The 25,467-nt window shown below is 40.5% G+C and overlaps 1 protein-coding gene across 3 annotated transcripts in view; it reads right to left on the reverse strand.

Annotated features, from left to right (window-relative positions):
- The window catches only part of FILIP1 (filamin A interacting protein 1), a 99,529-nt gene that overhangs the window by 45,959 nt on the left and 28,103 nt on the right, over positions 1 to 25,467 (reverse strand). For all 3 annotated transcript variants that reach the window (XM_057369226.1, XM_057369217.1, XM_057369208.1), the window contains exon 2: positions 12,821 to 13,099. In XM_057369226.1, the coding sequence (XP_057225209.1) occupies positions 12,821 to 13,093 (273 nt within the window). In that variant the 5' untranslated portion in view covers positions 13,094 to 13,099. The remainder of the gene's footprint in view (positions 1 to 12,820; positions 13,100 to 25,467) is intronic.

Raw genomic sequence — 25,467 nt, forward strand, 5'->3', positions numbered from 1 at the left:
AAGGGGTCCGGCAGCCTAGCAACCAGATTCCCGGTCAATGGAAAGACTGTTCCACAAGCCGGGCGTTCCTCCTCATGCCCTGCCCTGCCAATTTACTGCAGCCCTCTCTCCCCATTCCCACAGTCTTTGGCCTCTCCCATGAGCCTGCTGACAAAACTCAGCACCCACTAAACGGGGAATTTTTGCCACAGGCCATTTGTCACCTGGGAAATGGGACTCAACTGATCAAACTCGTTTCATATAAGGCATCTAGTAAATCGGGAAAAAAAATTGGTTACATTCAAGGTGGGCTGAATGGAGTTGAAGTAACCACTGTCAGCTGATAGCAAAACTCAACCCAAGATAATTTGCCACTACATGTCCTAAAGTCTTCTGAATTTTTTCATAAGTAGCCTTCCTTCCTGCAGATTCATARTGTGTCTCTCTTAAAATGGGTTACTGGTAACTATTACCTCCACAGTGCCATGTTTGGAGGCATCTAACGACTTTACATCTAACTACTTTAGAGAAATCTCAATATTTTAGTAACATGATAACAATCCTCTTAATTAGATGAAAGAAGTTTTGAAAACTCAGGAGCAGGAGTAGCATTTACAAGAAATGCAATTATGTAATATTTGGACAATCTGATATTTCCATCTTTTGAATATTTATTTCCTAGTTCTGAAGCCATTTTGTTATACCTACACGAGTAAGTGCACTAAGTAGTAGATGTTTAATATTTATAAAGCTGTATTTTTCTTGCCAGTGATTAATGACAAAAAATAACTATGAAACCACAGACAGGAACCTTTACTTGTGTTGTTGTTCCTTGCATTGCACACAGTTCAGGTTATTTATAGCACAGCAGCTGCTCTGCTCAGCATCCGAAACTAGATAAGGTCACAGGTTATCCATGTAATGTTGGGGTCTTACCAGTGACTGATTTCCTAAATTCCAGTAGGCTTTACAAATRTCTCACCTAGAGTTAACAAACATCACACTCAAGGCATYCCMAGGGAGATCAGGAGAATGTTCTCACATCAYTTTCTGTGCTATCCAGGACATGCTGTGTTGCCATCAGGGCAGGAATAGCCTTATTTCTGAAAAGGAATAGCCTTATTTCTGAAAAGTCCCCTGAGAGACCTCAGAAAGTGAATATCACTAGCTTGGTTGGTTGACTTTAATGAAAGAAAAGATCTTCAGGCAGGTATACTCAAACACCTGTATCTGAAAAACTTTCCTAACACTAATCCACAAATCCCTGTTTAAGATCAGTAACTTCCCTTCTTTCTCAGCTTAGGAGGAAATTAAAATAATTAAAAGAAGAGTGTACCTTCTTAATTTTATGTCATAATACTATAAATATGTATACAGAACATAATAAAAACTACTCCTGACTGCTGGAATGACACTTTTGTGAAAGGCCTGATTGCTCACTCTAGCTCTCCTTGCTGCTACAATGACTGGGTAGCAATTTGCCTTCCAGAACAATTGCACTCACTGCACAAAGCATGTTCCAAAGCASGGAAGATAGATGCTCTGCTGCATATTGCATCATACAAAGCTTTTTTGCTAAAAACTCTATAAGTATTTTTTYTCCTATACCAGATATCTGAAGTAGTCTTGTTTTTATCACTCACTCAGTGATGCTAGCCATGCAAAATGCAGGCTAATTACATAAAATAATAGAATCATAGAAGTCCTGAGATGGAAGGGACCCACAGGGATCATCARGTCCARCTCCTGGCCCTGCACAGGACATCCCAAAGAATCACACCATGAGCACTGTCCAAACACTTCTTGAACTCTGYCAGGCTGTGCTGTGACCACTGCCCTGGAGAGCCTGTTCAATACCCAACCACACTCTGGGTGAAGGAACTTTTTCTGATCCAACCTAAACCTCCCCTGACATAGCTCCAGGCCATTCCCTTGGATCCTGTCCCTGATCACCACAGAGAWGMRATCAGTGCCTGCCCCTCCTCTTCCCCTCATGAGGAAGTTGTAACTGCACTGAGATCCCCCCTCAGTCTCCTCCAGGCTGAACAGACCAAGTGCCCTCAGCTGCTGTATGATTTCCCCTCTAGACCTTTCACCACCTTCACAGCTCTCTTTTGGACTCACTCTAATAGCTTTATATCTTTCTTATATCGTGGCACCAAAATTCACACTGGACTCAAAGTAAGCAACATGAATACATAATTTTTCTTGCAAGGAAGACTCAATGTACAGCAAAGCTTTTTCTCACTGTTCATCTTAGTTTAATTTCCTAATACTTGAAACTGTGGATTTCACTTGCATGAATTTCTTTTAACTTTTCTGTATTCAAGTCTAGGTTCATTATGTACTCTGGAAGTAAAGAGATTACTTCAGTGATGAAAAGTGACCACTGTTAATTCTGTACAAAGGGCAAATGAAATATATATCCAGAAATACAAATGAACCATCATGATCCTGAGGATCTTAAACAGAACTGTCCTGTTCTCTACACCACGCAGAACTTTCTGGCCTTGTATGAACACTGTAGAGCTTATTTACACAGTATTTAATTTTATTGTGCACTATCATTCAGCGATAACTCAGAAAGCTCTTCTAAAATCAATGCTGGAGAAGAGGTGCATGATAGACTAGCTCATCCACCACATAAATCTTTTAAAGTGGCTCCAGAAGAATTACATCAGAAATTAATTTGGCCTCTTATGTTTGAAAAAGTCCCTGGTAAAGACTGCAGAGCTGAGGAGAAGCAGCGCTGAGCAATGTATTGCTTCTTCCAGCRAGCTTCGAAACAGATCAAATGAGCACTACAAGACATCTGTCTGTTATTTCCTGCCCACACAGCTTTGTTCTGCTTTATTGCCAGAGCGCTCCATGGATGATGTCACTTTTTTTCTGAAGAAAACAGGCCACCAGAGCCTTTCACTGACATAATTAATTATCTGTAGTCTGGGCCACAGCCAGCAAAATTCCCATGACAAGGCCCTGAGAAGTATTAACTCCACACTGCTTGATGTTTTCAGAATTATTATGCTCTGGGATACCCTGTGTTGTCTTTTCACCCTGAAACAGTGCTTTGCTTGATATTATCAAGCTGTGGGGCGGTTACTGCAGCATATAGAATTACAGTGTCAGACAGCACAGAGACACCAAGGAGAGGGGTCACTGTCAAGTTGTGTGCGTGAATCTGCATGTTGGGATGTGTTCTGCATGCTCCAGCAATGCCTCTCAATGGCTACACACRCTGCTTTGGGTTTGCTGTGTCCAGTCAGAGTTTTTATCTCAGCCAACATTAAGCGTATAATATTTTCCACATGACCTGAAGCCCAGCAGCGAGAAGAAACCACAGATTGATCCAACTAGCCATCAAGTTGCCATGTTCCTTTTGAAACCAGAACTTATTTTGTGATCAGTTTTAGCATCTCTTGAAGAGGAAAAGAATGTGACTAATGAAAAGGCAATAGGAGAGAAAGCGTTTATTTTCCTCTTCCTTCTTTTATCACCTGCCCCTATCAACAAGTCTGGACCAAGACACCGAGAGATCCATGGATCACGAACCTATTAYGCTTCACACATAATATTAACCCCACCAAGCTCCAATTTCCATTCCATGAAGGAAATAATCATTCTCATCAATGAGATTTAATTCCCAAGTATATAGAATATCTAGGTACACTATGAATGCTACAAAAAAGATGGCATTTTGACATCAATATAATTATTCTCCTGTTAATTTCCCCCATTTGTTATATTCTTTTATTTCCTCCAGGCTCATGTTCTTCTATACTATCATCCAATTTGTTGAAATCCATTGGAAACTAAAATGTGATTTTATTAGACATGTAACTCATCTTGTCTAAATTGCTCTTTGGAAGTGCTGCATTGATGGTATAAGGAACAGAAGCACCTGAAATTAGRTGCTCTGACCTGAATTTCAGGGATGCACTTGCAGCTGCTGGTGAGTACCATGTCTCCAAGAGGAACAAATTAGCATATTTTTTTTTTTCCACAGTGATTTATCTTGTTGCCTTCTGGCAGGAACGAGCACACAAGGAGCAGGATGGAGCAGGACAAGCTGGAGCCAGCAGGGCTGTTTCCACCAGGATGATGAAGTCAGAGGCAATTATTCTGCRTCCTCGGTGGAGACAGGAGCATGTGGGACGCTAACAGACCTAAGTGTGTGTACATGTGCAATAAACTGTATACACAGCTTCCTCTTGTCCAAGCATTTTTCTGGCATCACCAAGCTGTTCTCCAGTGCTCTGTGCTCATGTGCATTCGAGTTACTGGTGGCTGATGAAAGGGGGAGAGCAGTGGGGCTGCAGTGAAGCAAGCACTCACCAGGGTGGTGTTATTTGAACAGAGGAGTTGTCAGAGGAAACGAGGGAAATGGTGTGAACTGTTCGTGTGGAGCTTCCAGAGAGGGTGGGCAATGAGGGGTGAGAGTGAGAGTGAGAGTGAGAGTGAGAGTGAGAGTGAGAGTGAGAGTGAGAGTGAGAGAGTGAGAGTGAGAGTGAGAGTGAGAGTGAGAGTGAGAGAGTGAGAGTGAGAGTGAGAGTGAGAGTGAGAGTGAGAGTGAGAGTGAGAGTGAGAGTGAGAGTGAGAGTGAGAGAGTGTGAGAGTGAGAKTGAGAGTGAGAGTGAGAGTGAGAGTGAGAGTGAGAGTGAGAGTGAGAGTGAGAGTGAGAGTGAGAGTGTGAGAGCTCCCAGCCATGCCCACGATGCCCTCACAGCCTCCACTTATCTCAAAAATCCCAGTGATCCCCCTGCAATGTCTTCCTTTCCTTTGCCACCCCCAAACCCCACTTAGACATCCTTTCCACTCTCAATCCTCCTGCATTTCTAGGAATGACTCCGGAGCCCTCCAAAATGCAATTTTACCWGAACTGCTGAGATTGCATGAGCCAATACTAGAGAACTGGGGTTTTATTATGTAGCCTCATCAGTATTTCTGTTTCTGACTATTTTAAACTGGAAGATTACAAATGTCTGGAAGTTACCATGAAACTGTATTTGAGTTAAGTTACCATGAAACTGTATTTGAGTTAGTCAGTTCCACTCATTTTTTCGGGCGTGAAAGAATTGATGTCAATTTTTTGCAAAGAAAAAGAACAATAATTTCCAGGCTAAGGAAGACTTCACTTGCAAAATCCAAGCCCTTCCTGTCGCAGGAAAGGACTTTCCTTCACAATGTCTCAGCAGTGCATCATTTTGGATGCCACATCTGCACAGCCCTCTGAAATGAGTCACTGATTTCGCTTTATTTCAAATATCATGCAAAACTCTGTACTCAAGCCAGCAGTTTTGTAAGTTGTGGCAAGACACAGGATGTTCAGTAGGACCCGCAGTTTTCTATGTGAAAATGTTRCACTTCTCTCACTTTAGACAACCAATAGGTGGAGCCTTTAACCCTAGAAACAAGACACTTTCTCAGCCATGTTCTCACAATTATTATAAAAATACATTTATTTGCTTTTATTAAAGCTTGTTTTGGATGAAAAATAATCTGTTTTGCTCTCAAGAGCTTATCTGATCCTCMGCTAGAGAACAAGAGACAAAAACTTAATAAATGCACAACTGGGGCAGCAAAGTTAATAAAAACAGATTCATCTACCACTGCAATGTTGAATTAACAACTGGTGACTCAGAGTACTGGACAGCATTATGACACATAAGACATATGCTCATTGCAGGCTCTCCAAAGAATCCCAGATATTTTAAAGCCAGAGAGCTCATGCATTTAACATCGATTGCAAAAGGATYGGCCATGTGCTCTCCCACAGAGTGAAACTTCTCTCAAGAAAAAWGAGAAAAGATACAAACTTCCTCATTACTGTTGCACTGAGTATAAAATTTCTATTAAGTGCAAAGAAAAAGAAAAATAACTAGCCAAATTATATCAGTTATTTAAAACTCATTTATAAAAGTTTGCAAGAGAGACTCAGTTGGAAGCAAGACMTAAACTTAAAAATATAATTGTGAGTAATTCTGTTCGATTTTGAACAGAAGACCAAGAATGCTTGGGAAAAAGAAACCCCAAGCTGTCCATACTCTTCCTTCCACTCTAGATAGGACATTCAATGGGCCAGAGACACTGCCAATGATTCCTCTCTCTCTTCTGATCCTCCAAGCCTAACAAACTCAATAGATGTAGCTCTGTTAAGTACAGCTCAGGCATTAACAGAGAAGGATGTTAAAATGTCTTTGTGSAAGATGTTTTCAGCCTACAGCTCTCCAGTGACAGTGACATTTTATTGAGGATTATTACTTTGCAAAACATATAATTCGAAAGCAATTTTTGTTCCAAAGCGATGGATGGCTATCATCACTCTGGTTGATAGTACCTCTGCCCATAATTTCAGAGGGAGTAGGAAATTGCCTAAATAACACAATTTAACTATAATTCAGTATACTGTCTTACCTTCTATTTTTTTTTTTCCTCTCATAAAACAGCTGGGTTCTATTTTAAAAGTCATGATTTTGGGACTTGCTAGACAAGTTCTTCTTACCTCCTATGGTATATTCTGCAGTTTGCTCAACAGTGAATATAAGTTACAGAAAATAAACCATACTATTCCGGACAAAATTAATCTCTGGTTGTAAATTATTCAATAAAAACAGAAGGGAGCATCTGGGGTCTGAAAACTTTTTTTTTTTTTTTTTTTTTTTTTTTTTTTTTTTTTTGTGCTGCAAAAGCATTCTTCACGAGGAAAACACAAACAAAGCAGGGGTAAGTAAGACAGGAGAGAATGTTTTAACTCATTGTAATGATGTGCCAGACATTTTCGGTCTTGTTTTTAGGCTCCTCTTTTGCTACACTGTGGATACCCTCTTTCCCTGCATTGTCTTGCCTGTTTTATGGCCACTTTTCCATGTCTCTAGCTTGGCTCCATTTATCTCTGTTGTATTCCCCTTTCCCTTACACTTTTTTTCTTCTCTTGCCCAGCCTCTTTCCCCTCATTCCATTCTCCTTAAGTCACCTCTCCCTTCTCACATTAACCCTATCTTCTCTTTTTCCCTGCAGCTCTGTACATGCCAAGGTTTTTCTCTAGAGGAATTTGTATTTCATCTGTACKATATGCTCATAAATCCTAAACTATTTCAATTCAATCAACAAGACATCGCAGATACCCTACGCGCACTTTTCTCTGGCTTTCGCTATTCTTTCTGCCTTGGCTCATCTGCAGTTTGTTAATCTCTGCTRTTTTGCTAATGACCATTTGAAAACTCCTTCTCTTCACTCCTTTCTCCAGCCAAGGCCACTTGACCCAACTTTCTCTTCCRATTTCAGTTCYGCACACAAAAAACACCTCTGCTTTCCACCCACCTCGCTATCCCATATTCCTCCCTTGAGCTTTCAGGCAGATCCATATTTATTAATATTAATGGAGGAGTATTTAAAAAAGGCACTGAAAGAAAATATAAATGTTTGAACAGTGTTTTTTTTTAACCAAACAACTAGGTGCCTCTCACAATGTTGTTACAGCATCTTGGAGAAGTCAATACAGTGCAGTTGCAGCTACAGACACTGAGAAAGGTGAACCCAGGGTGTCCCTGCTGCTGGTCCAGGGCTGCTGGGGGACACAGGGAGCCCATTTGGCTCGAGRGAACTGAAAGGATGTGGGACAGCCAGCACAGAAAAACAAAGGCTTGGAGGGTGCAAGTGCTTTCTGCAAACACATCTGGAATTAAAGACACTAGGGAGGGAGGTGGGCTTTCAGAGCAGGTCACTGTGTAGCACAGTTCCATAAAGGTTTCACTGGACATAAATAAAATTGCATTAGAAATTAAAAGGGGGAAATTAGCTAAATGTTAAAGCTTTTCAGTTCTTGGACTATTTTCCAGTAGGAATAGCCCAAGTTAACAACCTATGTAATCTTAAAACACAGCTTAATAAATTAAGAAAAAGGTTACATGGAGTGTTTGTATAGAAAATTAGATGCTGGGGTATGATATACAGTAGATCTTCTACAATTTTATCTCCAGATTTCTCAGGTCAGTCAAYGCATCTGCAGTATAAGGATGAAGAAAGCCTGAGTTGGGAAGTGAAAAAAAGGCTGAATAAAGAAAAAGGTCATGATTAGAGAAATAAAGAAGGGAAGAAAAGTGAGCAGGGAAATTTAGGAAAGAGAACAGAACAGAGTGATTATGGAACAAAATGCATTATAAAATACGCAAAAGAGAAAGAAACTGGAAAGCAGAAAGATGGAAGTAGTAAAGAATTTTCCTTTCCTTTACATTTGCAAAGCATAGTTTTCTGATAGAAAGACAGATGGTAAAATACTAAAATGTATTTTAACTTTAAAATGTTAAAGTGCTGTGGGTAGYATGTCACCTATACCTGTGTGAGTTAACTGACTTTGTTAAGGGAGAGGATTTGGTTGTGCAGCCACTGCCATCTAAATGTTTGATAAGAGCCTTACCAGAGAGAATAAAACCCACAGTTCTCTGCTAGCCTTCTCCTGATCCTCCCAGCTTGAGAAGAAAGTCCTGAGCCGATCTGAAGGGGAGCTCCTCCTGTCTGTTGGATGAGAGAGCTTCTTCCCCCATGACTGTCTTGTTTCAACCATCAGCAACCTCCCATATCTGCCCCGCAGCAACCAATTGCTCTGGCACCTTGTGAGCACTCAAATTAACCATTGAACAAAGTCCTAAATAAACACTCATCAAAGGAAGGGGCTTCTTTGGCAGCAGAGTCATTTGGTCTCTCCCTTTGAAGGAGGGATGTTATATAAAGAGTTTTACCTCTGAATATCTGCTACACAGTGTTTCCCCTCAAAAATCAAACCAATCCCAGTGCTACATTAGACCATTTGGAAGTCAGAAATTACATCTTGTGATTAATCCATACATCACTTGTACATTCCAATACTGTTCCCCAAGACATCACATTTCACATATTGTCCATCTGCACCCTCAGGTCTGCCCCAGCGGAAATGTACAGCTGACCCCTTAAGATGTATTTCCTTTACACCCCATGGCTGAGTGGCTCTGAGTTCTGCTCCTTGGCAGTGCCAGGCTCTCAGGAAACATCTCCCTCAGCCCTAAAGCRTGCCAGGGTCCCTGACAGGAACTGGGGGCTGAGCTGCAGGGGWTGAATGCCATGTTTGCACTGGGGGAAAACAGTAAAACGTGCACTGTAATAAAGGTCTTGAGTGGAAAAGTTGCTCTTTTAAAGTTGGTGTGAAATATAGGAAACTGTCTCCCAAGCTTAAATTGTCCTCCAGCAACTGGCACAGAATCTGCATAAGAAATTATTTTTCTTGAAAAACCTAATGATTTGTAGTCGGATGAGGTCTTTATACTTTTATTATTATGGGTTTTTTTTCCCAAACATGCAATAAAAAGAGTGAGTGGTAAACATGTAGGAAYACTGCTGCTCATTTCCTTTTGGGCCCCCAGTCAGGAAATGTTCAAAATCAGTGTTGGTATTGCTGAAGATTAATGGCTGCTGCTCAGAAATTGTACAGAAAGGGAATATATTCCTGCCAGGACAAATACATAGGCCATTGGACAAAAATCTGTGAACCACAGATAGGATTATATCATCATTGTAAAGATCCACACTGCMTGTCTTGCTATTAATTACAATTAATAGTACTCACATGGGGGTTTGACTGAAATCACTGTAACAACCAGGCAAATTAATGCCATGCCTTCATGGTCTAATTTATTCTACTGGCTTTTGAAGTTTTCTTTTCAAATCAGCTTTGCAGTTTTTAAAAATTAGATTTTTTTTCCAGGTATAGGAAGCAATCCTTCACGGATTTTTTGCCTCTATATATTCAATATGGGTTTAAARACCATGTAATCATGACTTTTTAATATGAGTGGTTAGATCTCACAAGAGAAAATACACTCCACTGAGCTATAGGGCTGTTAAAATAAATCCCTGTCAYCAGTTCATTTGCTTCCCACTCCCCTTCAGGGAGGCTGTACTTAAGAGCTCTCCTGCCATGTACATTGGGACACATTCCCATCACCGCAGCTTTTGTGTACTTTTTCTTCCCTTTTGTTTTCTTACAAAATAAGGCACAGGCTACAGTGACCTCAGATGTTTATGAAAATCTTTCCTTCTCTATATTCAGTAAAGGCTTAGTGTCCAACTAGGAAAGATGAAGACAGGCAGAGCTGAGTCCAGCTTGCTTCTAGAAACTAAAGCACAAGCAAGCTACCTGAGCATGTTTAATTTTAAAAAACAATCAAACTAAAAATGACATCATTGCTAGGGCATCTCTCCATGGTTTTCTGGCATGTTTGACTTCAAAATGAAGTGCTGGGACATCAAGTTATAAGGTAAGTGCTCAATACTGACAGCAAGAGCAATGTGGTGTGTGTCTATGTTGTTAGATAACGTGAATAATTAGTAATAATAATTAGTGAACTAAGAACTTATGATATGTATGAATACATTACCTGTACACCCTGCTAACCCCACACTGTCATGACCAGATCACCTCCCATGGCTTAGCTCACTGAGCATTCTGAGGCAGTGTCACCCTGGTGGTACAGCTATAAAATGCCCCCTGCTCATGGCTCAGTAAACAGCCATGGTATTTTATCCTGCTTTTTGATTCAGAAAATAATGGATCTCCCTACAGATACAGCCTGGTGTTATTCTTGAAACAAAATCTTCTTACATATGCCTAGATAGTGTTTGATTTGCCAATATTGAAATGGCTTCAAAATAAACCTGCAGTGGGATTTGTCAGTCCAACAAAACACCAGCCAGCCACCAGAGATGTCTGAACAGAGCTGAAAATAAAAAGCCATGAAATGACTCAGTGCATTAGGTCACTGTGACAGCCAGGAGGTAATACCAGAGTATTTACTTTGGCTGGAATYTTCCTTGGCTCATCTTCATCTGTAGTGTAAAAGCCAGGCTCTCATCTCAGGCCAAAGTGCTGTAGCTCACCCACTTCAGAAATGGGTCAACACAGGTACCAGGGAAATAACTGAAATGGGGCRTTTTGAAATAAATTAAAAACCCCTATGGATTAAAAATAATGACCCTCTTCCCTGCCTGGCTGCAAGGGGCAGAAGGACAATGCACTCTCCAGCTACACCATGGTTGTCCTCAACATTCCTGTCTTGACAGGAAGCTTTAGCAGTGCCTAAYACCTCTTTGGGGTCTGTATGTACAAATAACCCTAAAAGTATTGTCCAGGACCTATCCCCATCATCCCCATGGGGATAATGAGAACATGGGCAGTTCTTCAAAGGTTGTGTAACCATCCCATAATGTAAAAGACTGGTGAAGAGCAGGAGAATGACTCCAGCAATAAAGACCACATTTATTGCCACACAGGAAACATTAGTGTCTTTCTTCGCCTCCCCTTCCCAGACCACAAAGGTGACTTCAGGGTAAATCTTTCTGAACAACATGAGCATGATACATTTCTATTGAGGTTTGGCTCTGTTCAACACAGAAGCTGCATGCTAGCTCCATCTCTAAGGAAATTTATATATACAAGTTTTTGAATAAAGTAAAATGGAGCACTATAAAAATGGTTACTTTTCTAAAATGATAATTTCTTTTTTCCTTTGCAAAATTGCATTCAACAGATTTTCTTCCTTTTTTTCTTCCTCTGCAGTTTTTCATTGTAAAATGATCATTCTCTGTCTTTTGACAAAATTATTTATTTTGAATGAGCACTTCTTGTAACTTGAGAGTAGTTTTGGACAAAATAGAGGTGAACTATGTGCAGAAAAAGTGATATTTAACGGTAGTTACTGAGCTAGAATCTCAAAGTTGTGGTAATGGTGACTCAGGTACCAAAGAAACTAACAGGACCATTGCTTCTTGTAATCAAACAAGATGGTAACAATTTCAACACAAAAATAATGTTATGAACGTGGGTTTTGGGGGGAAAGTAAAACCTTATATGAAAAGCTAAACTGTAATGGTTAATTAGAATAAAGGGATTAAGATAAAATGTTTTCACACAGGTTGGGCAACYTTTTTCTGCTTGTCCATAGGTTCARTGRAAAAGGTCACTGMAGTACAATCAAAAGAATGATTGAGTTTGATAAGCAGTCCTACCACARAAGGGGCTAAGTTTTGAAAAGCCAGAAATCTTCATATTGAATTTTTGAAATACCATGTTTCAACTTTTTATYTTGAAATTCTCTGAAGCTTGACACTACTGAGAATTCAATGATGTATTAGCATTAAAGAGAATCTCAAAATTGGATGGACATTTGGGGACAAGTTAAGTGCAAAATCAGRCTGACTGCCATCAAGGACTTACTACTGGGCTGAATTAACATGCAAACCAGGACAACTGAGAAAGYTTTCAAGTATGCACTACTCCAAGAAATCAAATGAATGCATCTTTGAAAGGCAAGGAATGTGCAGAGCTCTGGATTCCAGACACGAGACAGGACAGGCAGAGCTTTGGCCGAGCCCTCAGCAACATCTAAATATGCAGAAGTTCCAGGGGACATCTTAAGTCCATTTTCAGCATTCCTGACTTGCAGATTTGTCTCTTGAATATTTTCAAGAATGATTGCAATTACATTCTCTATATTTACTTTTCTTCCCCCCTTGCTTCCTCCCACCCATCACTGGTTCCCCTGTGGTTGTTTTCAGCCTCACCTGCAGGTCCCTGTTTCTTTTTCAGGTGTTTYTTTGACAGGTGTTTACAGTTTGTTTTGCTTTGGTAGCTGCAGTGRTAAATAAAGCAGCAATTAAAACTACAGCTGTAAAACACCAACTACCACTGCTTTCTCTTTGTGGTTCTTTGCCTTAAATATGCATGTCCCTGTTAGCTGAGCCCTGTGCTCTTTGGACARCCTAAAAATAGACAGGTACATAGAAAATACGGTTTAGAAGACGTTTAATTTACCTGCAATTCTCCTTCCATTATACTGAGTAGTTTTATCAAGTCTTCTTTAGAAAGCTCTATGGACTTCTTGTTCTTTCTCTCGCTAGGACCAGGTGATTTTGAGTGCCGTTTGACAGTTGCTGAAACCATGACCTCATCTTCCTTCCRATGAGGTTTGTTCTTTTTCTTGGCATCCTCCTGAAGTTTTTCATTCTCTGCATGGCTGATGACAGGCTTGGAACTGGAGAAGTGCCCGTTAGACGAGCTTTCTCCACCTTGGTTTCGGGATCTCATCCCTGCCTAGAAAGAAACAAACATCAAGATAAACAAAATTACTTACCAAATAAAAAGCCACAGTGGAAATACTGCCTTTGGTAAGAACAACTGTCTTCTAAAAACTGAGAAATACTGTCATGCTCAAGAGACTGTGGTAGAAAGCTCAACCATTTCAACAACTCTGTGTGTGGCAGAAAAAAGTCCTAAGGTAAGGTTAGCCATCTTTTTCAGCAAGCCAAGATGCTGATACAAATTTAAACATATGGAMATTAAAAGTGATGCAGAAAAATTATTAATAACATGTTCTAGTGTTTGTTTCCTTTTCTTCAGCTGATATTTTGATCATTCAAAATTCAACACTACAAAACAAAACATGTTGTCAAAGAGATCTTATTTTAACATATGGCTAACTTGAGAAACAGAAATGCAATAAAATTTTAGAAAAACCTATTCCTGGAGTATAAATTCACTATGAGAGCGGAGTGCCAATGCATAACAAATGACAGTCAGCAGTTTTCCTGAATTAAGCAATGATTTTATTGCAGRTAACCAAGAAAAATGAGGAATGCTGAGTAAATCAGGTGGCAAATACTGCACAAGATGATGGGACAGAAARCACCCTAAAGAAAAGTTGAAAGAAGTTTGAAAAATGAGCATAAAGGATATGAAATCACTGAGAGGTAAGTGGACAGGATCAACACACTCTTTCCAGAAGATTCAGGGTTCTCCAAARTGTCAGGTCATGGCTATTCAAAGCTCACATTTCTGTCCTCTTAAGCACCCACAGCGAGTCTTAGACTACAACAGCAAATGCTCCTTAGCTCTGTCACTTGACCCACTGTATTGCTAAATTTTTAYAGCAATAAATCTAATGAAAAATATTCCACTGCTTCCAAGTATTTCCTCTCATTTAAATTAATCTCTGGATTTAGTCTGCAGTTTGTTCATTAGTCAAACAGATCCTTCTGAAGGATAAGAGGAGTTCAGAGCAGCAGTTCACTATTGATGGAGCAAAACCTGAAATCCATTGACTAATCAGTTGTGYTGAATGACTCTGGGTCTGCAGTGGCTTGCCTACCTTCTTGATTCAGGCCAGTTATAAATCTCTTGCTCACAATTAGCCTTGCACTTCTGTAGTTTCACACTCAGCAGGAAGATTGTCTTTTTATTACAGCTGRTTACTCATGTCTTCATTAATTCAGTGGAATTCATCCAGCAGCATAAATGGGGGCAGAAATAGACCCCATATTTTGGAATGAGAGAGTTTCACAAAGAGATTCCTTGCATTGTAGGTCTGCTCTTATCCAAACAATATGTGATACAGGTATACAATGGYCTTTAACTTCCTGAATGCTTATGCAGTGTGTTTTTCATCAAACAGTTTGAATTAAATACATGAATTACACTTTCTAAAAACAGATCYCCATTATAGGCATGAACAATACCTGAGAACCTCAGGAAATCTTTTAGGTTTCAGATTTATAATGGAAAAATAAACATTGTACTATGTTTCCTCTCAGATAGGGCTTTTCAATTTGTTTAACTTTAATGGGTTTGAAACTTTCCAACCACATTTCCTCTCAGGAGAGAGCRCTTGGGATTCAATCTGTCTCTATTTTCTAAGTGTTTCCTTCTGAGTCCCTGTGGGTCACAGCCTCCAGCCACTTTCATCTCTAAACTAAACTTATTTTTTATGGCTTACAGTGAATGGTTTCATGGCTCTAGGACATCCTACATGTTTTAAGAATAAATATTTTAAGACTTTCTTGTATATGTTTTTCAGTGGAAAACAGATTATTATACTACAATATATTCTAGTTAGTAACATGCCACATTAGGGATTTCTCTGTAGTGAGAAAACTTTTAGCACTGAAGGGGTACAATTAATGTTAAATTAAACTTATGACTGGGTGAGATACATCATCAACCTGAAACATTGCATGATGAACCAGGTGCACTYAGCTGAGTATGTTAGACTTCATGAAAGGTGGTGTGTCACCCAGCCCCATCACAACTCAGGACAGCCCCTTGGATCCATCTGTCCCTGTGGGAGCTGAGATAATAATCCATGGAGCCATGTAAAGACCATGGAGGCATGTAAAGACTGAGCAGTTGACTGTAGGCTTATYATCCTGTTGACAGAGAAATTAGGAATGCATATTTCAAGTGTGCTTTTGCTCAGTGCAAATCAAKACAGGCCCACAAAGGACAGATGCAAAGTTACGATTTTTCAAAATTCATTAAAACAGCAACAGAGCAGCTCAACCAATTGTCCTGGTGTTTTATATCATATGGCTAATTAGCATATGATTGCCATTAAAGGAGATTGAATTTGGCCTCTTTCAAAATTTCTTTTAAACTTGTAGGTTTATTTTGCAGCAAGCCTTGACTGACAGTGTGACAGTCTGTCACTCTCGGGGACACTGCCCCTAACAGCCTTTGAATGAAAGCCTGCCAAAATCAGAGTAATGCTAACACTTACTCTGTCTTCCCTTATGATGTTGATACATTTTCAGCACGTTATCCAAATGCRAAGGTGTCATGTGCTGAAGCCAGAGATGCAGGTGACAGAGGCTTAAATGGTGACAGAAAAGGCCAAGGTTTTGATATTCACACAGTAATTTCCAAGGAGTTCAAGGGCCAAAATCAACGGCATGATCCAGCTGTTGTGCAGTGCTCTAGGAATATAAAGCAGCTGTAAGGATGACTGAGCTTTAATTGGAGCAGCGTGAAGTAGCCAGAACATACCCGTGATCTTGGCTGAAACACTGTGTGCTGGAAAGGAGTGCTTAGTATTATCATTTGGATATCCATCTGCATTTCTGATGGCATCATGATAAAGGAGAAAAGTTTCTCAGCAGTTGCATGACATTATTTCAGTGTGCAAATATCCAAATCCCAAAACTTTTCTTATCTGTTGTTCCACCAGGATTACAAAATTGATTCTGGGGACACTGCCAGTCTAACACTGGTAACGAATGACCTCCTGCTGTCAGTCCTGATCACATCTCCATATCTTACAGCATTCCTGATCTGCTGAAGGGATTGTGTTCCCTGAAGAAATATCTCATGATTTATAATGACTTCAGCATTTAACTCTGATTTTTTTTTCCACCCCTTATCAAATTGTATATTAAACTGGAAACCTTTCCTAACAGCTTCCAGTCAAACATGAAGACTTTATGTGATCATTCACCTTGATTTGGCATTTATTGGCTACTCATTTCAATATGTGCTCACAGCATTGGTACTTGGCATGGGAACTATTGAGTTCAGTCATTTGTTAAGCTTTATGCACAACAGACAAATACTGTGATTATTTACGTGAGTCTGTACTGTTGTTCTGGGCATGGATCCTTCAGTTTTCACAAGTTAGAACCCACACAAGATTTTGTGAAATAGCCTTTATGTTGGTTCTACTGACATCAGGAGGAAATCTGTGAGGAATTTGCTGAGTAGGATGTCAGGAGAGGACAGGCTGCACGCTGCTCCAACTCTTTCCCCAGCTGATGGCAATTTGTTCTCCCTGTAGCTCTTGAAACAGCAGGTTGGGTTAGGCTCTGTAACTKGTGCTGTTAGAATCAGATAACCCAAAGGGGTTCTTTGAACTTAATGTTAGTCCCTCTTGCTAATTGCACATGATGATTTTGGCTCCATAGTACTTTCCCTTAAGATAATAATAATAATGTTACAATACATACACGCACAAAAAAAAGAGTTGATTTAAAGCCATGATATGGTTGTTTCCATTGGCAATAAATTCGTAGTCTGGATCTCAGCTGCAGATCTAGCTTGTTAGGATCTGACATGAAAGGGCTGGGTTTCTGACAGGCTGACAGTGGCGGAGGGACAGTGCAATTGGGTTGGTGAAACAAAGCTGGAATTCATCTGKCTGCTGTGGCTTTGGGAACTGTATCTTCCCATCTGCTGTGCAGGAATTTGTAGCAGAGCAAAGTGATGAGCAGAAGTGCCTGGTACRGGGTTGATTGAGGAGAACTCAAGAACTGAGCAAGCCAAATCTCTGCCCAGTGATGACAGATCAATATATAGCACGAGGAGTGAAAAATAGTTTAAATATTCTCAGCTGGAGACCAAATAATATAAAACCTCCATCAGATCTGAAACACTCCACAAATGATGAGGAGAGATGGAAAAATTTTTAGATACTATCAGTCTGTATCTGAAAGTAGTAGGTACAGATTAAAAAAACCCATCAATCTGCAGCAAAAAGAAAACAAGCAAACAAAAAACTTCAACAACAACAACAACAACAAAACCATTAAAAACAAACAACCAACAACAACAACAACAACAAAAAAAAAAACAGATTAGAAGACACCTTCTCAAATGTCCGGAGGAGAGGAAGATGGAGGCATCAAATTGACCTTGTGGGCTTAGAAATCCTCAGCAAGGACCATYCCAGATGGGAATGGATGGCTTTAGTCCCAAGAGATATGGATAGCCACAACTAAGTTTACACGGTGTGACTTTCACAGGACAATCATACAGAGACGCAGCTGTTCATACCACCTCAGAGGGTTATTAAAATTATTAGGTTTCATTTTGGTTATTCCAGGCTGTTTTCCTGGAATCTGCAGATGTTTGTTATTATTTTGTACACTTTGAAGAAATTAAAAGGAGTTGCATTCCCAAGAGGCTGTGATAGGAGCAGGTAGGAGCTGTGGCTGCACTGTCAGAGCAAATGCTGGGCTCGGATGCTGCCTGAGGCAGATGTGTGTCAGACTCTGGGCTGTGAATGAACCAGGCCAAGGGAGTGCAAATCTCATTCTTGGTTTTGTTTTTGCAGGTGACTCCCATGTTTGTTTCAGTCATGATGGTCAGAGGAGAGTGATAAACCAAATGACTAATACAATGAAGAACGGAACAAATATCAGCCCTTAGCAATCCTGGGGTTTCCTGAATTTCTAAATTTTCATGCTTTGAGTACTCTCTTACCACTGTTCTGTCTAACCCTCCCCCAGTCCCTTGTCCTCAAATGCATCATAACTTGATTTGAGCAAAAAAGAAAACGTCTTTGTTCCTTTTGACAGTGTTTTACTTTGCCAACGTGCTTTCTCTGAGAGCACATGTTTGCTACTTGCCCTTCTTGTTGGACTGTTGGCACAGAGCTACAGATACTCTTTGAATCAGGACAWTTCTCTACCCAGTAAACAGCTTGAATAACCAAACCACAGGTCTGTAATTCCTGTACAGACTCAGAGAGGACCTGTGGCTGGTCTAAATTCATCTGTTCTGCTTGCTGCCCTGGGAAAGGGTTTGTAACACAGGTGTCAGGAGGAGCAGCATCCCAGCACCCCAGGGCTAAGCTCACACATAGAAAAAGGAATACTTGCTTCATCCTATTGTCACCGCTGCCACAGTGGGGTTTGGTGTTTGCAAGCAGTGCAGACAAGTAGCAAAGTTATAGCAGACATGCTGAGGTACAGCATGAGGATCAGCAAAGACTTTTTGCTTTATCAAAGGTTCATTTTTTACCCTCTAAAATTGGTTCTTGTAACAGTGGGGCATAGTAACACACGGACTATGTTCACCAAGGACTGTATCAACAATAGTTCCTTTGCATAAAAAAAAAAAAGAAAAGAAAGGAATAAGCGTAAATATACTCTCAGGAAGAAAATAAGTAGATTTCTGAAAATTCCACATCTAGGGGTCTTTCTGGATAAGTATAATCTGTGTGAAAGCAAAAAAGGATTTCACAAAATCAAAAGAGGAAACCCAGTCATCACYAAGGCAGATTTATACCACTTTAACTCCATTTTCTTAATTCCAAGGTAAASTCTTCTCTAGCTAAATTATGGCACAGATTTACAAAGAACAGAGTTTATTCTGGTATAATTCCATTAATTTTGTCATTTTCAGGGAAACTTGTGGTTTCATCTGGAATACTTTTACTTGAGTAATGCATGCTGACCAACTAAAGAGTAACATAGACTTGTTTCACAAAGATTCATGTTTCCCAGGCTTCATCTGGAAAAACATCTTGGATGCGTGAGGCATGAGGAATGATAAGCTATTAGATCATCACCGAGTCAAAAAAAAATAAACTTTTATATATCACTCTACCCATGTTTTGATTACTGTGCTTCCCAGCTGCCAGAAAGTACAAACAGGAGTCAYGGAGGAGACAGTTCAAGTAGCTGACACCACTAGACAAACATGCCACTAGGTCTRATGAGGGCTGAGAGTTCTCTGGAGTGGCCGTGTGGCTGAGAGGGACTGGACAGGAGCAGGAAGGTGGCAGCAGCGCCTGCAGTGCAGCCTTTCTCACCCACTGCAGCTGAGCTGGGAGACACAGACAACTCACCCCTCTTCCCAGCCCACTGGGGTGTTCCATGCACAGGAATCACTCTGTTTCATGGAAAATGGATTTTTGAAGTAAAGAAATGCCTCTGTTTTCTGGAGCCTTGCACCCAGCTGATGAAACCTCGAGACCCAGCCCCTCTCTGAGCGCTGCATTGAGCACGGTGCCCTACGATGATTCCTCACATTTTGTTTTTCTGCTTTTTTGAGTCAGCCCATTTCAAATCAAACTGTGACCTTCACACAATGACCACGCTAGCAATGCTACCATTAGTTCCAGTCCAAACCCACTGAACATTTGTTTTATCACCTGACAGGCAGAACGTGCCTGGAAAATGGTAAGAGAGGTGATGCAGATTAGCTKGCCTACCAAAGATTTTTCACCCCCGAAGACAGGAAATCCTCGGTGTTAGGTAAGCACTGGTCATTTCTTTTTGTTGGCAGCACAGAGCCAAGCTGATAACCCACCATGTGAARTACACTGTGCACACAGGAACCACACTCTGGTATCTCCAGTCAGTAGTTTCTGAAGATCTCTGCTCCTATAATAATTCATTGTCTCCTGCCAAGATGGAAGAAAACTGCTGAAAGCAGCACCATGGAGGAGCAGGTTGACAATCATCACAGGTCTTGCCTTGTTCCTATCCTTAATATGACCAACCAAAATACCTAAAATTAGATATCACTGAGGGAACACAGCTCTGCAAGCCTGCTTTGACCTAGGAATGAACCATGGGGCAAATAGCAAATACAGTTAGGAAATGAGGAAGCCCTTAACTTTCTACAAAATAAGTTTCAACTTTYCACTCTAAAATTGCTTATTTCAAAATTAACTCATATTTTTTACAAGTGTGAGATGAGACAAAGAGATTAATGTCTGGAAAGCAAACTCTAAAGTTTGGGTAGAGGTAAACATTTTGCTGTCTCTTTCTGACCTGATGTGGATCTTGAGTCTGTATTCTTTTCAGTAGCCATAATTTGCACAGCTCTGATTTTGCAGAATAAACTATAGCTATGTTTTACATGTGATTAATTTACCTTCCTTTTGTTCAAAAAGAAAAAAATGATAAAGTTCACCATGTAGATACCGTTACAGATTTTACAGCACAGAGGAAGAAAATTAGACAGAGGAGCTGTATCTTCTACAAATACAGTCTCCAAGAGACAACAGTGTAAAAAAATAACCATCTGCAGCATCTCAAATTTCAACTGTCAACCAAAGCAGGGAGCAAGTTCCAAAACTCTGTCAGTGACTCCTTTGTAGGAAKCTTCAGTTGTTGATAGACACGGAGTACCAGCTTGCACACGAATGCTTTGTCATCTGCTGAGATGTGAATTTAACCCCCTCCATTAGACTGGGCTGCCTTCCACCTCCCAAAAGATTCCTCCTCTGTGAAGTGTAACTGGTTTCAAAACGAGGAGTTAAAAATAGTCCCTGATACTAAAGTTGCCCTTGAGTTTCACTATCAATTTTGGCAGGTTTACAATAATATTTTTCGCACTGGGGGAAAGAAAAAATAAAAAAAGAATTCTCTGGCTACATGTATCCTGGAGATTAACCATGYCCAGGACTCCTCTCTGACTGTGAGGCCAGCTGTCCTGGAAAATACTTCAGGCTCTTAAGCCCTCTTAGCATCCATGACATGTTGGCTGCATCCACACTGCCCACTGGGAATTGCTCCTAGCCCATGCTGACTCCTGAAACACGCTCTCCAATGGATCAGGAGGGTGTTAAGTGGCCTGGCCAGAAGTGTGCCAAGGACCACTCCAAGCGTTTAGCATGAGTACAGACGTTACCTTGCAGTATCTGTGCTCATGCTGCGTCACTGTTTGATTTACAACCTTTCCTTTCCACTGCCTGCTCCTTTACAAACAAAGGAAATGGAAAACTAATCAGCCGTGCGAAGGGAAAGTGCAACTCACCATAAATACACCGTCTGGAGAGAGAAAATAAGCAGAGGGTGGTGGGAAAACAGAAAAAAATCCGATTTTTTCAAGTTTGGTCAAGGCATGCAGAGCTCTATTACTTGTTTTGGAGGCAGATTTCTAAGTTGCTGCTGAAGGATATTTTGGAGATACAGCAGTTCAGCAGGAATAAGGAAGAGACGGGGAAGCTGAAGCAGAGAGAGGTTGCACAACATCCCCACTTCACTCCAGGCTTATCCTGGCTTCTGCTGGGCTYGGTGGCACAAACTTTGAGCTCTTCTGCTCCATGTCACTGATAAGAGGACTAGMACTGTGGGGCTCCAGAGTGGCCCTTGCATTATTCAAAGCCCTGGCCTTCACTCCTCATTTCTGTTTGTAAAGAGGTGAAAGGAAAGGAGAGTCTTACTTCATTGCTGGCAGTGCCAGCCCAGTGGCTGTCATTATTTCCCAGCAATCCTGCAGGCTTTCCACTGACTTYAGAACTTGTGGCAGAGAAAGTAAAGAAGTAAATGTCAGTCTAACTGATTTAAATAATACCAATGCCTCATGCTGACAGGGAGCAGCACAAAACCTGCAGACACCTCACCTGGGCACTGAGAATAGCTAAAGCCACTTTAATTTACACAAACAATATTTGTGTGCCTCTTCTAATGTCATGGTTTCAAAATCCCTAGACAACAATTTCTTCACWTGAAAAGAATGAAGCTAAAGAGTTATCCTGCATGTACAGGTTGAGCTGGTTTTGATGGGGTTCTTTAATAGCCTTTTAATGTTAATCTGCTTAAATCTTCACCTGGCTTTTTAATTGAGACCAAAAATTCAGGCTAAGCTGAAAATACAGCATAGTTACTTTGAGTAAGGAAGGAAAGGAGAAGCAAATAAATGTCTCTGCCTGGGCTTGGTCTTGCACTAGCATTACTKAAATTACCTGCTGCCAGATTCTTTAATGTCTGTGACATCTTAAAATYCATTTTCAGCAAGGATAAAAACTCAGTGAATTGTGTTTGTCTTGTTGCAACTAGCCAAACACCCTACCTTCCTTAACTTTTAAAAAAGGGTTCCATTTTCTTTGTTTTCCACTAGGATAGAGTAAAACTTTCTTAGCTGCCTTTCTTAGAAAGTATTTTCACTTTCGAGCCATGGAAAGATATTAAAAAGATCTCCTACAAATGGAGTGGGTGTTGTACAAGTCGACATGAACTTAAAATTGTCTGCACTAGTATAAATTCACTTTGTTCATCTTTAAGTATTCATTTGTGTGACTGAGATAGGAGTTTAGGTTTCATCCATCATCTGCAGTGTCTCTAAATGGAGCCTGCACTCTCTGAGGCTGTGTTAGGACTTCAGGCCTGTCCTCTTCCTCAGTGACCACTGCTAAAGMCCACCATGACTCGTGTTTATCAGGGAAAGCATCCCCTGATTTTCTTCCCATGGTAAAAGATACTGTGCAGAGGGTGGTGYTGTTCCAGTTTCCCTGTGAGAGGACATGGCTGGAGGATTCCGCTGCATTTTGACCCTGGGATGGGCTGGGAGGTCCCAGTTTTGCCCCTTTGAGTCAGCCCTAATCTCTCTAAAGAGGTTGTGCCTGTAAYTTGGGCACATCGGTGAGCTGAGGATAAACTGGGGCTGCATCCAGAAATGCATCATCACAAAGGCCGGTGCTGCTGAAGGGTGGGGAGGCAATGCAGGTATTTGGCACCTCTTTATCGGCATCTGACACAGTGCCAACTTGGTGGCAAATGTTAGGGCATGAGGAAGGCTGTGGGACTGTGTCCACCCCCACAGTGCCCGCTGTAACCAACCCCGCCAACTTTGAGTCAATGAAGTCACAAACTCCAGTGGTTTGTGCTGTTGGGATGGATCCTTGTAGAAGATCCATCAGCACACAGCCCTCTGCCACAGGCACCCTCTGCCCGAGAGGGGCAGAGAACCCAGTGTTCCTRAAAAGCACTGAAATGAGTCAAAATCTCACCCTTACGAGCTCCCTACCTGGGAAATGAGCTCATTTGGCTCTCCAGCCAYGACTCCTCATGATAAACTCTTCTTGGGAGAAGGAATGGCAGGAATTTGGCCATAATTGTACCAAACTAATTTAAGAAACAGCAATGAAAAAATGATMTATGTTAGTTTTCTTTTAGTTAGAGAAAGTGAAACTAGAGACTAATTTTTATTAATGAAAAATCTATAACAAATTAATAATAAAATTTTCAAGTTCCTATTTCATATGAGGAGCTACAAGATAGAAAGGCAGTGGGGATCTCAGTGTTGCTGAAGGGAATTAGTGGGTGTCTCAAAATATTAAGGCATCACTGGGACTTGGAATACAAATTTAAAAGACTGATTTGACTTTTCACAATACTGCCAAAATTTCGTCACCATCACAAAAAAAAAAAAAAAAAAAAAAAAAAAAAAAAAAAAAAAAAAAAAAAAAAAAAAAAAAGACAGGTGGCGTATGATTGGTGGATCAGGTAAGAAAGCAGCATATAAGTACATTATTGTTTTTCTTTATTTAGTGAAAAGCTGTCTGACCCTGCAGATATGCTGCAGTCTCAGCATTCCTTACTTTTTTCCTTAAATATTTTTTRTCTGCCTTCAAGAAGTTTAGGTGAACGAGAAATTATTCTGGGCTGCTTCTCCTGTGTGGTGGACCCAGGGCTGTGGCAAGGACATGGTGTGGCTGCTGCTGGCAGCTCTGTCACCTCTTGGCTCAACTGGGACCAAGCTGGACCAAGCTGTGGCTTGGGAAAAGGCAGATTAGCCAGTTTTCCTCCTTCAAGGAAGCAAATCCACCTCTTATCATATTAAAGGTGCTACACTTAGTTGTCCTAAGAAACAAGATGTAACAAAGAGCATTCTCGCGTGTTCATTTCACATTTCATTTAGTGTTTTACTCCCAGTGAGAATAAACCTCACTCAGGTTTCTGTCCCTAGTGGAAATGTCTTCTGTCCCTAGTGGAAATGTCTTAATGAGCTTTCAGTACCACTGCTTGCTTCTCTTGCAGAGACCACAGATAAGAGCTTCTCCTTATCTGCATTTATCCACATGCAGACTGCATGAATTTCAGAGGTAGGAGAGCTTTTTTTCAGACCTGCCTGGATGAAAGTTCAAGGGCAGCTCTCCAGAGCATCCCATAGCCAACTGGTAAGCACAGCTGTCCCAAAAAACCACAGCTGAGCYTCCACTGTATATATACCAAAAATATTTCCCAAGGCTTTCAGAAAAGTCAGAACAAAGTCCTCATGTTGAATAAATATTTCCTTAGTCYTACTAATTAAGAATATTTTAAATATTTAAACCCAAAAGACTCTGGTAAATTAAATGGAATTTGAGGAATACATACACCTTGTGTCTCCATATTAAATTGTGTAACTCATTTAATCAAAGTAAATTCAAAAGTGTGGTATCTTACTAAACCTTTTCACTTCATCCTGTGCAACATCATTGACTGCAAAAAAAAAAAAAACCCAACATAAATTTAAAACCAAAAAAATTAAAAAATCAGCCAGCAGTTTGTCAGTTGATTCTAGGTCTGCAAAACCACCCAGCTATGAAATGACCATATTTAGAGAAACTCTGTGGAGCTGGGGGATTGCCATGACCTAAACCTGCCATGCTAGCAAAAAATACCTTTATTCAGATTATACTTATTGGTACTGTTATTACTTTTTGCCATCAATAAACCCCAAAAACCTGTATGGAAAAGTTCTCAGCAGCACATCCCAGTGTTGTAGGATGACTTGGCTGCAGCACCGGATTTCCAGGCACTGGAATTCTCCCAGCCCCATGGAAGCAGCAAGCACCAAGGATTCGACAAACCTCAGAATTGTTGAAATAACCATATGTGACAAAGAAAAAGGATTACAATTAAAGGGAGAGAAAAGCCTAGAAAATAAAAATCCTGCCAGATCCAAACACTTAAATTTGGCAAAATGGCAAAATGGAAATAACCATATGTGACAAAGAAAAAGGATTACAATTAAAGGGAGAGAAAAGCCTAGAAAATAAAAATCCTGCCAGATCCAAACACTTAAATTTGGCAAAATGGCAAAATGGCAAAATGGCAAAAGCCATGAACTGATGTGGCAGTGCCTTGACCTCTGCTCTGCCAGGGTGTGACACAATGTGTCACAAAGGATGTCTGCAG

Source organism: Malurus melanocephalus, unplaced genomic scaffold (genome assembly GCF_030028575.1).
Source record: "Malurus melanocephalus ecotype Western Australia unplaced genomic scaffold, MMel_1.1 scaffold_4, whole genome shotgun sequence".
Lineage (NCBI taxonomy): Eukaryota > Metazoa > Chordata > Aves > Passeriformes > Maluridae > Malurus > Malurus melanocephalus.